The sequence below is a fragment of the Psittacula echo genome (genome assembly GCF_963264785.1).
Source record: "Psittacula echo genome assembly, chromosome: 3".
NCBI classification, from domain to species: Eukaryota; Metazoa; Chordata; class Aves; order Psittaciformes; family Psittacidae; genus Psittacula; species Psittacula echo.
This window is the reverse complement of record NC_137736.1, coordinates 6,465,047-6,478,136: the sequence shown is the minus strand read 5'-3', so window position 1 is coordinate 6,478,136 and position 13,090 is coordinate 6,465,047. Positions and strand designations below refer to the sequence as shown.

The window sequence follows — 13,090 nt, the reverse complement described above, 5'->3', positions numbered from 1 at the left end:
GGAGGCGAGGGAGGGGAGGCTGAGCAACACTTGTGAGTGGGGTAGCGGAAGAGAGAGAGCAAGCAGCCGGCCGGGCTGCGCGGCGCGGTCAGACCAGACCAGACCATGCGGCTGGCGGTGCCGCTGCTGATGCGGTTCCTGGTCTTCCTGGACTTCCTAGGTAAGTCTTGAGGGGGGCGTCGTGGCGGACCCTTCCTGAGCCCTCCGCGTTTTCTCTTCCCTCCTTCCCTGCCGCCCGGCTCCCCTCACTGGCGTCGGGGCGGGCGGCGAGTGTTAGCGGCAGCCCTGCGGAGGAGCTCTGCGCCCGTTACCCTCCGGAGCAGCGGCTTAGTAAGTTGCGGTGTGCTCCGGAGTTGAGGAGTCCGTAGGAAGCGCGGCGCCGAAGGGCGGTTCCTGCCTTCCAGTCCGTTTGAATGGAGGTGCTTGGCAGAACCAGTTCCTCTCGCGTGTACTGGAATCCCGTAATGAACAGGGCGATAAAGCTCCTTTCCTGTGAGGAAAGCTAAGAGCTGGGCTTGTTCAGCCTGGGGACGAGAAGGCTCCGGGGAGACCTTAGAGCAGCTCCCAGTGCCTTTTTGATGAATGGGGGAAAGTCTGGACTTCTCAGAAGTTCGTGTTGCTTGTAGAATGTGGCTAGTTCAGTAGGTTGCTGATAGAAACGCTAAGCATAGTTTTAAATGGTATGAATTGGAAGATCAGTCGTCAGCAGCATAAAGCTGACACCGATTGTGTTGTCCTGTTGTCTTACTCTTGGGTCTTCCTGAATCAACAGGAAGTCCTGAATTGCATAGAATCACAGAATGGTTTGGGTTGGAAAGAACCTTAAAGCTCATCTAGGTCCAGCCTCCATGCCGTGGGTAAGGGGCACCGTCCACTTGAGCAGGGTGTTCAAAGCCCTGTCCAATTTCTCACAAAAGGAAAAAAGAATCCTGTCCTGCCTGCTTAAAAGCTCTTGATAAATCTTTGTCTCCAGAGCTGTGGCTGTGATATTATACTAATACCAAAAAAACCCCACCAAATAGGTGCGTTTTTTCCATTGACATTTAACGCTACAGGATGGACGCAGAGTGAAAAATGTTACTTGAGAGTTTCTTAGCTTAATGTGATTAATGGTCATAGTCCTTGGAAAGCCAGGATCATCTCTGGATTGATGCACAGGCTCCTTGGATCTTGAGAGTTGACAAGTGTGGTTAAAGGTGTTTGTCCGACACAGAGGTTAACTGCTGTGAAATGGGAAATCTGTCCCGTTATAAAATGAAGTAGAAAAGAGGGGGGAAAATCCCTGGGAAATTTAGGAAACACACGATGACACTTGTTTTCTTTAGAAGCTGAAACAATGATGGAGACCTTATACATTATTTCCTTGAAGAAAAGGAAGCTGTCAGCATTGAGTGGGAGGTTTGTTAAGATTGGCAGTAGTGCAGCATAGCAGAAAAGTGAGTGAGTGATCCCTGGTTTTAGAGGAGAGGAGGGGATGTTGATCCTGTCTTACTCCTGGGAGCTCTGAGTTCCTTGCTGCGATATCATTTTTTCACCAGCCAACAAAACAAGATTGCACTGAAGAGGACAGTGATCCCCCCGTACCAAGCAGCAGCTATGGAGGGAAAATGTGTTTTCTTTTCAGCTCTGCTTTCTTCCAGTCTCATTTCTGGGCTTGAAGAAGAAACAACCTTGCTCTTGTAACTCCAGCCTAACTTTTGTGACTAACTTTTGAGAGCAAAGGTACAGAGAGTTCACATGCATCAATACCCAGGCTTAGGAAGTTATTAGTGGTGGGCTGAGGAGTGGTGGCTCTCCTTGCTTATATTGTTGGTATCTGGGAAATGGCTGCTTTCTTCCCAGGAGGGAATTGCATTACCTTGCTCGTGCCAACAGCCACTGTGGCTTGATACATTAAGCCACCTCAGTTTGGCTGTGGGTCTGTGAGCTAAAGTTAATGAGAGGCAGTTTCACAGTTGGTAGAGCAGGGAATTTTTCTCCATGCTAGGAACACTGTAGGTCCCTAGGCAGTAAGAGAGGACTTCTTGATGAAGACACACTCCTAAGCATTGCCTTTATGAAACAAATCTCTAACAAGACACCAAGCTTCATCCCATCAAAAGAGTGTTTCATTTTGCACAGCATCCTGCTGCCTTGTGCTCTCCAAAGACAAATGTTTGGAGATCCGGGGTTCTGTGCTTTTCTGGAAATTGCTAATTGAGATGAGTGGAAAGAGATGGTCATATTGGAACAGCAGGGGCAAGTGAAATGTTTAAATCTATCTCAGCAGGAGAGAAGACAAAGGCAGCAGGGTTGTCATGAAAAGATGTGGGAGTGGTAGCTGAGCCCTCTCTCTTTACTTTTCCAGTTCCTGTGCCTGGAAAAGGCTGCTGTGTAAGTGCAGACAACAAAAGTAGAAACTGTAATGGCATGAGAACCATACTCATTGCAGATTGGATGGTCCTTAAGAAGTAAGGCCTGGACAAGACCTTCTGGGCATGAAGTTCCCTACCTGAGCACACAGAAGTGTGTTTCCCATTGCTTGTCTTCATTCTGTGTCTGAGAAAGTTTCTGTGGTGTGGCAGCAGGCCAAGGAGCAGAATGCTGTAGTATGCTGTCAAGCATTGTTCTTTGCCTGTGGGAAACCTAATCTTAATGACTGGCCATGCTGACCTCCTGACTGCTTTCCTATGGAAAGGAGATAGGATGTGGAGTGAGATGGGCTACAGTTTGTTTTCTGGACTCATACACAGTGAACTGACTTGTTCTGGTGTGATAAAGCTGCAGTATCTGCAATGATTTTATGAGCCGTAGTAAGTTTTCGTATGAAGATGGCTTGAAAAGGGAGGGAAGCACAGAATGATACAGGAATTGATGAGTTCTTGACCTGATGCCATTTAGGAATAACCCCCTCCCCCCCCCAAATCCACAAAAGTAAACCCAAAATAGTAGCTGTCACATGGGAGCAATCGTCTTGAATAAGCTTGTGAAATATTTCTTTTTCACTGTGTGCAGTTGCTGTATTTATACTCACGCCCTTCCTTCAACTTAGTAGTGGAGTAGAATCAAGTCCTTATTGCAAGTGTAATTTGAACTTGGTATTGCCATGTTTTTGTCAGTGTCCACATACATGTCTGCCATGGCAGTAGTCTTGTGATTTTCTTCTTTGTTAGAGCCATTCAGAAGTAGGAGAAGTAGGAAGTGATTGCTGAGGACGGGGGCAGGGACACAGAGGTGCTAATGGTTTACAGCATCCCTTCCCCACAGCAGAATGTCGTAACATCTGTTAGATGAGTAGAATTTTTTAGCACATGTAGCTCTCCTTAATAAAAACTAGGGAAAATCTCTTACTGTTCTTTTCTGTTGTTGTGTGTTTGTTTGTATTGAATGTCTAGGTCTTTTGAGCAGAATGCAATTGATTCAACACTCGTAGCAGTAAGGGTTTCTGGACAGCCCCCTGCTTTTGCTTGGGAAGTTAGTTAACATAAACTTGATGAAGTGAGGTTTCCAAGGGAAGTCCCCAGGATCCCCATGATTGCAGAGCAGATGCTTTGAACAGAGTAGCAACTTTGTATTGGAAGTGTGCTTTTTACTAACTCTGTGGATACTCATGCTGGAAAAATTGCAGTTTATTTGCTGTGCAAGATTTTCCGTCTGGGCATTCTGCAGCAGAGTGCTGAGACAGATTTTGCTGGTGATGACAACTCTTCATTTCATCTTTTTCATCAGACCATAGGCAGGAGGCCTAATTCAAGTGAATAAAGGGAAAGTACTGAGGATAGAGAAGCTTAGGATAGGGAAGAAGATTCGGACAGTGATTCTACCTGGGACTGTTATGTGGAAACTGGATCCCTTTGTGGTGCCTGTCACACAATTGTGCAGAAAGGCCAGGTTTGAGTAATACTTAACTGAGGCATGCCTTATTTATCAGCATTGTGATGTGCTTCTAACCTAAATTTGAATGTATCTGGTAATGCATACAGTATTAGTCAAGCAAGAGTGTCTAAAACAATTGCTAAGGTAACTTTATTATCTTTTTTCTCCCTGTAGCAGGCATCTGCTGCCAGGACCTGTTTGGCGTTGTGGGAGAAAATTTTACTTTTCCAGTGAATATAGAAAAAAAACCAGAGGAAATAATTTGGACGAAAAACAAGGATAAAGTGGCTGAATGGGAAGGACAAAACACGACGTATTTTTCTTCTTTCCGTAACAGAAGCTTCCTTAATGAGGAGAATGGCAGCTTGACTATATTTAACTTGCAGAACAGTGATGCTGGCGTATATGTACTGGAGTACTTCAATGCTCAGAAAGAAAGTTCTCTCTTAACCTTCACACTTACTGTGCTACGTAAGTAGTGGAAGAACTGCATGAAGAACTTGCACCACTTTATTCACTTCAAGAAGGCTAGAAAGGGGATTGTTTATTTGTCAGGGAAGCAAATGGAAGCAGTGAGAGGCCATTCTTTTGGCTCTATTAAATTGCTTTGGCACTTCAAACAAATTTCCAAAGGTGGCATCTAATTCATGTGCCTGTCATTGCTCACCTTGTAATGATTTCTAGAATGAGTGTAGATGGCACGCTATCTACTTTCAGGTAGATAACCAAACTCTTTGAGCAAGCTGGCCCAAGTTATCCCAGGCATTAGATGTCTACTAAAGATGTTCCTTCAGGCATACTATACATAGTTAAATATCTTTGGTATTATCCTGTGCAGATCTACACAGCTTTACTTGTAGTCTTTGAGAAATATATTTGACCAGTGTGTGTATTAATCCTCTTGACAGTGAACCGTGAGGAGTCTCGAACTAGGCACAGAACCACCACAAACAGGGCTGCTTTTAGAAACAGATTTCTCACAGATGTGCATGGGCACGCACACACACATATATTTTTATCTATGCACCCTCCTGCTGCTTTTGTTGTCTGTGCTAAAATTCAAGGCAGTTTATAACCAAAGTAATACAGAATGGTTTTTGGTTTTTTACGTCTTTCTAGCTCCCCCTTCAAAACCTGAAGCAAGTTGCAATGACAGCGGGGATGCCTTTGCGTTGAAATGCACAGCAGATTTCTCAGAGCCTCTGCATTACACATGGAAGTTGAATAGCATACCACCAATCGTTCGTGACATCCCAGAAGTTTTCATCACTAAGAAGGATGTTGGTGCTTCCACAAAAGCTGTCTGCTTCATTAAATTCTCTCAAACGGAAAGGAGCTCTGAAATCTCTTTGACTCAGTGCTTTTCAGGTAAAAAAGGTAATGAACCCTCCATGGGCTGCAAGTGAATATCTGCTCCGCTGTGGACCTCCATGGGCTGCAGGGGGATATCTGTCCCACCATGGACCTCCATAGGTTGCAGAGGAGTCTTTGCTCTGGTGCCTGGAGCACCTCCTCTCCTTCCTCCTTCTTCACTGATTTTGGTGTCTGCAGGGCTTTTTCTCTTTGCACATTCTCACTCCTCTGTCTGCTGTTGCATGACAGTTTTTATCCTTTCTTAAATAGGCTATTGCAGAAGTACTACCACTGTTGCTGATGGGCTTGGCCTTGGCCAGTGGTCCATCTTGGAGCCAGCTGGCATTGGCTGTCTGACATGGGGGCAGCTTCTGGTATCTTCTTACAGAAGCCACCCGTGATGTCTCCCTGCTACCAAAACCTTGCTTGCAAACCCAATAGAAGATGTTTGATGAAATTTTATTTGTCTGATTTCTGGCTCAGCCTTTCATAGGCCAAAAAAATGGGATGGACATCGCCTTTCAAGTGGTGATGTGCCTTCACTGTACTAAGGAATTTATCATCTAACTTTCCCAGAGCTGGTGTAGGGTTTTGCTAATAACTGACTCTGGCACATTAATTTCTTGAAGTTACTTTTTAAAACCCAGATACCTACAAAGATACTCAGGGTTGTATCTATTCTGAAGTAGTGTAGCACACAGTTGCTTTCTAACTGACCAATCCTTATTTTATTTGTTTAAAGGAGACAGCCATCACAAAAGAAGCAGAGATGGTCTTATTGCGGCTTTTGTTATTTGCATGGCAGTTGCAGTAATAGTAGCATTTCTATGCAAAAGAGGTATGTATAGTACTTCCTAATGGAGCTCAACATGCTTCAAGATTACTGAACTGAGTTTCTGTAGAATGTTAGGAAGTTTCTGACTCTGGGATGTATTGTAAACACAACAGAAGAAACCAGTGCAACTTAGGCAAGGGCAATAGGTTTGAAAGAAGTAATATACTAAACTTTTTGCGTTCAGACACTGGGCTCTGTGTAGTGGGAAATGTTGTTGTTTGTATTTGCATATTTCTCCTTCAGACCAGGTGTTTCATTTACTATGTGTTTCTATTTACCAAGTGTTTATGGCCTCTCCCGTTCCTACCTGAGTGTGCCTTAACTACCTTTTTTTCATAGCATCATAAAGCCTGCCCTCAAGATGTATTTGTTGCTAGGACAGGCCTATACCAAGGCCTCTTGAGTACCTTATGCTGAATCTGATCCAACAACTTGCTGTGCTCAACTAATATCCATGAGACAGGAAGCTACCAGTTGGAATAGTTAAAGCATAGTGCTGTGTCTCAAAGATTTTGGTCTGCATAATAGCTAGGTGGTGGTCATAGAAGTAATTTCATCAGCCTAACAGATTCAGTGGCAGCATGAAGAAGTGAAATCAGCTTCCATCAATAATTGTGAATCCCTCGATTCCTAAGGGACATAGTTGAAGTGCAGGTTGACCTGCTTGGAAAGAATTTCACTGCAGTTGTGTAAGATTTTTCAGACGTGAAACTGTAGGTAAATACGTAATAAAACTTTCTCATTGCTGATATGTCTGCAAAGCTTATGTAGATTAGGCGATACTGAGAACTGTTGCTGAACTTTGAATCCATCTAATGATGGCAATCAACTATTCTATGTCAGAGAGGCTTGCTTTAGTTTACCATAGCTCAAGCATGCTTTACTCTGACTCTAGGGAGATCTGTCTTTCCTGTAGATGGATGAAAATTGTTCCACAGAGACTATAATTTGTAGGATGGCTTGAGCCAATCTAGGCACTTACTATCAGTAAAAGTGGGGGTCTTGCTCTTTGGAACAGCTTTTATGTTCATCACACCCCTCTGAGGCAGTTAAACTAACTCAAGTAGCAGGAAACTGACTCAGCAGAAAAATCTGGGCCTGTGAGACTTAACAGGTTAAATCAGATCATGAAGGGCTCTGAAGAGCACTGGGCTGACACTGGAGGGGTGGAATGCTGGTCAGTGACGGAATCAAAGGTAGAAGAAAGGGCAGGAGACAGGAAGGGCTGGGGGGATGAGGGAGGCTGTTGCAGGGATAGCAGGACAGGCTGAGACGTGCCTATGAAATGTGTTGCATGAAGCTGTTACTTTCTCACACTGTAAAGAATTGCTGCACTTTCAGCCTGCTGATTTCTCAGAGCTGAAGCCTTTGACAGTACCGCCTGCTCTACATAGAGCATAGCTAGTTTAAAAGTACTTGACAAATAGAACATCTGTGAAGAAACAAAGTTTTGGTGGGATGTGAAATTAGGTTAGCTATAGCAAATAAACTTGGCGAGGGAAGAAAGGAATGGATGGAAAAGGTAGTTTTGTTATTTGCAAAATGAAAGCCGTGTCCTTATCACAGTCTGTACCTTGCTCAAAGGGGGCAGCGGAGCGGGAGGTGTTGATCTCTCTCTGGTTACCAGCAGTCATGTACAAATGTGAGAAAACATGGATGAGTGGGAGTGAGTTAAGACTGATTAGAAGAAACCTGACTCAGTGATGTAGATGAAACTGCCAATGAAACTCATGAAACAAGGAAACAGACCTAAAACAGGGCTGTAGATCTGGAGAGGAGGCTATGATATCCAAGTCAAATCCTGTTAGTTGCCAGTGGGTAATACTGAAGACCAAGTGATGAAAGTTGGCAAATTATTCCTGGCTTGTGTGATGTGCTGCTTTGCACAGGCACACACTTGGCCAAACTGTGCTCCTACATCACACTTAGGTTTAGCATCTGAAATATTATGTAACGTCAGGGCATCATATATAACTGTGCTTTCTTTGGTACTATTTGCAAGCTCTGTGGGGACAGAACATTTTGCATGTTCTGTAGGGAGTGTGAAACCTGATGCTTATTGCCACAGCTATAAAATGAGGGGGATGCTAATTTCATATTCAGGCCCTCACTGCATAGACACAAACAGCAGCTCCCTCCCCCCAGGCTGGCTTCTCGATCACGTTCTTCAGTCCTGCCATCAAGCTGGTATAAATCACCCACAGGTAAAGCAGTAAACCTGCTTGGGTTTTAAAGATACAAATAAAAAATACCTCAGTCCTATACAGGAACCTTGTGAGAACTAAACTAGGGACATAATTCTTTTTCTTGTTGTCTACACAGATGAGTACCATATGTTACCATATGCTGCTCTCCTAGACTGCTGGCATCTTATCCTAGATTGGAGTGATGCTCAGCTAGAGACTAGCGGAAAGGATGGGTAGGGCTATCAAAAGAGGAGCAAAGACTAGATAATGCTGCCTTGGCACATCCAGTTGGTTCCTTTTTTACTGTTTGTCTGTGTACACCAGGACAGACACACTGATGTGAGCTTTGCGTATGCTTTATTGGTTATCAGCCTGGTTAGAGGTTGATGCATGTTGCATGCAGTGAGTTAAGTTGGCATGTAGGGCATGTAGTCTTGAACTTGCTGGGTTCTAACTTCCTGCACTGTAACTTCCCTTTACTTCCAGTTCCCTTGCTTGTCAAATAAGAGCTCTATTTGCAGTCCTCAAAAGAGAAAACTCAACAATCACCTGACATTACTGTGTGGAAGAAATAGCAGCAGCATCACATGCATGTGTGGTGGTGCACAGCTGATACTAAGCCTGTACCTGAACCTTTGCATAAAAGCAGTGTCTTTAATGCCTAGTTAAATGATCTAAAGACATAGAGTCAGGGCAACCTCACACGCTACCAGCTGCTTAGCAGGCGGCTGGCAATAAGTGAATAAATGTTCTTAACGTGCTGCAGTTGCAGGGAAATGTTTTTAACCATATACAGATAATTTGGGTAAAATGGCTATTGGCTATCAGATACCATGGTTCGCCTACCTGTTGTAAATGGATTGCTTTGGATCATGTGAAATGTCTTAATTCATCTTACACTTTATTAGTATTTAAAGCCTGCAGTATTTGTGTATAACCAGTTCAGTTTCCAGAAAAGAAGACCTAATAATTTACCTGTGTGCTTTTCTTTTGCTTCATCTCTTAATTCATTATCAAATAATTGCTTTGTAGAACAAACAAGAATGGAAGAGAAGCTGTAGAATTCAACACTGAAGAAGCTGCCACCTTTTCTCTTGGAGGTTTTCCAACAAGCACTGAGGTCATCCAGTGGATGCTTTGAAGGCCAGCTGAACTGTTTCCAGTGTCTGCTCTTCTTTTCTTAGAAAGGACAGTGACACTAACACAAAATGTAAGAGTTAAGGTCTTTTTTATCGTATTTAGAAACTAACAAAGACTTGTCCATTTACGGGAATGTAGATAAATCAAAAACTGTTTAGCTTTCTATGCAATGTTAGATCACTACTTGTTTACAGACAGAAGAAGGGTAGTTGATCCTTCAGCAAACCCAGGTGCCTTTTCTCATCTCTGGCCTTTATTCTAGAACTTTTGATATTTTTTGCACTTTTAAGGTTCCTTTTTTGTCTTAGCTTCTGCTTCACAGTATTCTAAAAGAATGTCAATCTACCCATTGCTATACAAAGAACAATATGTTTTTAGGCTGCTTGTGACTGGAAAGAAAACTTGAAAACTGAAGTCATACATACACTGAAGCTCAAAAAGAATCAAAGAGAAAAGAATACCATGTTAATACAGCTGTTGGGTGCCTTTGCTGCCAGGGTACACTGCTGGCTCTGGATGCCGGAGAGGGACTCTTCATCAGAGACTGTAGGAATAGGACAAGGGGTGATGGGTTTAAACTGAAACAGGGGAAGTTCAGGTTCAATATAAGGAAGAAGTTCTTCCCTGTGAGGGTGATGAGATGCTGGAACAGGTTGCCCAAAGAAGTGGTAAATGTTCCACCCCTGGCAGTGTTAAAGGCCAGGTTGGGCAAACCCCTGGGCAACATGGTCTATTGTGAAGCGTCCTTGCCTATGGAAGGGGGGGTTGGAACTGGATATATATTACATGTACATTAATATATAATATAGAATCATAGAATGGCTAGGGTTCGATCATCAAGTTCCAACACCCTGCTGTGGGCAGGGATGCGTCACATTAGACCAGGTTGCTCCAAGCCCCATACAGCCTGGCCTTGAACACTGACAGGGGTGGAGCTATGTTAAATAAGCTAAAAAAACCCCTGTCACATCTTTTTGTAACGCATACTTACATTTCTTACACTTTAAATTTAGTAAATGATCCCCAAAACTAATCATTAACTTGAAGTGATTTATTTATTTGTATATTTAAGTCACAACCCTTTCTCCACTGCACCTTCAAGGGATTTACCAGGATGATGCTGTCTACCTCTTTGTAAGAAGTTTCCACACAAAGATGTCCTTTGTCATGTGTATCAGGGTAAGGGTAAACCTGTAGCTTGTTTTCCTGCTTGGACAAAGGCTTGCTTTCTGTTATTAATATGGAAAATAATGGTGGAAAAAAATGATTGGTTGGAAGAACTGGCTAAAACTGCTCCCAGAAACTACCAGTTCATCCGGTACGCATCATTCTTCCTGTGTAATTTAAAACTAAAATGCATGCAGAAGTCTTACATAGGAAGTGGTTTTGAAAATTCCTTAACACTTGATATCATTGACTTTGTTTCCAAATCAAAAAGCAACAGCTTTCACAAATAGTAAGCGGTTGGGTTTAAGTAACCACCATTGCTGGAAATCTTTAGCATAATTCATGCAATTTTTTGAGCTTTATCCGAAGTAGAAAAGCCCAGGCTGACATAAGACCAAAAACTACAGGCTCTACACCGTCTCACTGTATGCTTTCACCCACTCACTTTGCACAGCGTCCTGGTTTCAGCTGTAACAGGTGTAGTTTTTTCTCCTTCCTTGTGGGTGATACAGTGCTGGGTTTCAGCTTCAGTCTGGGCATAATGCTGATAGCAACAACTAGAACATCAGTGTGTTCAGTAATGTTTACCCCTCCTCCAGTGAGGAGGGTCACAAGAAGCCTGGAGGAAGCAGAGACAGGACACCTGACCCAGTGTAGCCAAAGGGGCATTCCAAACCAAAGCACATCATGCCAAGTATAGAAACTGGCGAAGCCCCCTTAAAGGGACGATCACTGCTTGAGTCAGGCTGGGAATCGGCCAATGGGTGCTGAGCAATTGTATTGTGCATCACCTGTGTTTACTGAATGTTTTTCCTTTCCCCTTTTCATTTCATATTCCCTCCCCTTGTTATTTATTAAACTGTTCTTATCTCAACCCGTGCATTTTATGTTCATTCATTTTTTCTGCCAGGAGGAGGTGGGGAAGTGGAGGGGTGAGCTGGGTGGTGCTTATTTACTGGCCTGGCTTAAACTGGGACTCACAACATCTGCTGTGTGTGAGAAACTTCTACCCACTGGTAGAAGCACAGATGTTCACAGAATCATGGAATCAACTCAGTTGTAAAAGACCTTTAAGATCATCAAGTCCAACCTTGACTCCAGCAGTGCCAAGGCCACTGCTGAACCAGGGCACTGAGGGCCTCGCCTCCACTGTGTGTGAAGACTTCTGGGGATGGTGACTCCAGCAGTGCCCTGGTCAGCCTGTTCCGACACCTGAGCACCCTTTGGGGAAGGAACTGTTCCTCATCTCCAGTCTAAACCTCCCCTGGTGCAGCTTGAGGCCATTCCCCCTTGTCCTTTGCAGTTTTCACAGCAAAAGTGAAGCTTAGGGTCCTTTTGGCATTGTTGTTTCTTTGGGTTTTGTGATGAGTAGCTTGGGTTTTTTCCCCATAGGGATGTGAAGGCAGACATTTGGGAGAATAACCTGATGTGACTTCCTGCCAGCTCTGGCAACAGCATTTGCAGTGCCATTCCTACGTCCCTCCCTCCAAATGTCCACTGCACAGTAACTAAAGAAGAATAAACACTTTTTCTGTGAAAAGTGTGTGTCCGGATAGGCAGTTTTCAATAGCAAGTAGTAGAGGCTCACTTGAAATGCAAGCAGCTGCTTGTGTCTTGTGTGCAGCTTAAGTCCAGAAAATGCCAACTGCATTCCAGAAGTGAGCCTGCCCTCTGACACCCTGGAGTCCCAGCTCATGCTGATGGTGAGAGCTGATTGCTGGAAATGACAGAAACTGAAAATGAGTAGGAGCTGCTGCTGAGTACTTGTGGTGAGAAGACACACCCCAGCTGATCCTTTACTCTCCTTTTCATGCTGTATTTAACCTTCAGCAGCAGTGCCTGGGGAAACGTTGCTCCTCGTTAATCCCAGAAGAAATGAGAGCTTTTTCATGGACTTTCAATTCCGGTGCCAGTTGAGGTTAGTGGGAGTCAAAAAACAGAACCCAGGAATATCTCTGTCCTTTTGACTCTTCCAGGAAATTTAAGCAAGCCCAGTATGACCAGTTAACTGGAAAAAAAGCATAGCCAGCAGCTGCAGTGGCGCTGACACATGAGGAGAACAAGTCCTAGTAAGAGATTGTTTTATTCCTTTCAGGGAAGTTCCATTAGGGAACGTTAAGTCATATTGTTGGAGGTGGGAGTGGGAGACAATGGGGAGCATTTGTGTTGCTGCCTGTGGGTTTCTACAGTAGGTTTATGATGCCTGTGTTATTCAGGGCGCTCTCTCAATGGTTTTTGGCAGTTTTCATAGCACTGAGATGTGCTGACAAGCAGAAAAGGTGTTCTGCTCCAGAAGCAGCTGCCTGTAACTGTCTGAAACTCCTGAATATGAGTCTACAAAATGTTCTGAGATCGTGCTAGTTGAGTGGCTCTACAGAGCTTAAATAACTTATCAGAGTGCCATTCCCTGCGCCTGTCCTCCATATCACAGCCTATGGGGCTACCCATAGAAATGCTGCACAAAGAAGAGATGCCTGAAAGTCTTTATTTTTTCATAAATTTTGTATGCCCAGTCCCAAGACAGAAGAAAAAGTTGAGGAGAAAAGGCAGCTCA

At 43.9% G+C, this 13,090-nt stretch overlaps 1 protein-coding gene across 1 annotated transcript; it reads left to right on the top strand.

Annotated features, from left to right (window-relative positions):
* Window positions 1–105: 105 nt before the first annotated feature.
* Window positions 106–12,521, top strand: LOC308218505 (lymphocyte function-associated antigen 3-like; the record flags this gene model as incomplete). Its single annotated transcript, XM_080612682.1, has 6 exons — window positions 106–160; window positions 4,030–4,326; window positions 4,975–5,223; window positions 8,366–8,462; window positions 12,161–12,239; window positions 12,513–12,521. 6 exons carry the CDS (start codon window positions 106–108, stop codon window positions 12,519–12,521), a joined length of 786 nt encoding a protein of 261 aa, XP_080468808.1.
* Window positions 12,522–13,090: the final 569 nt, after the last annotated feature.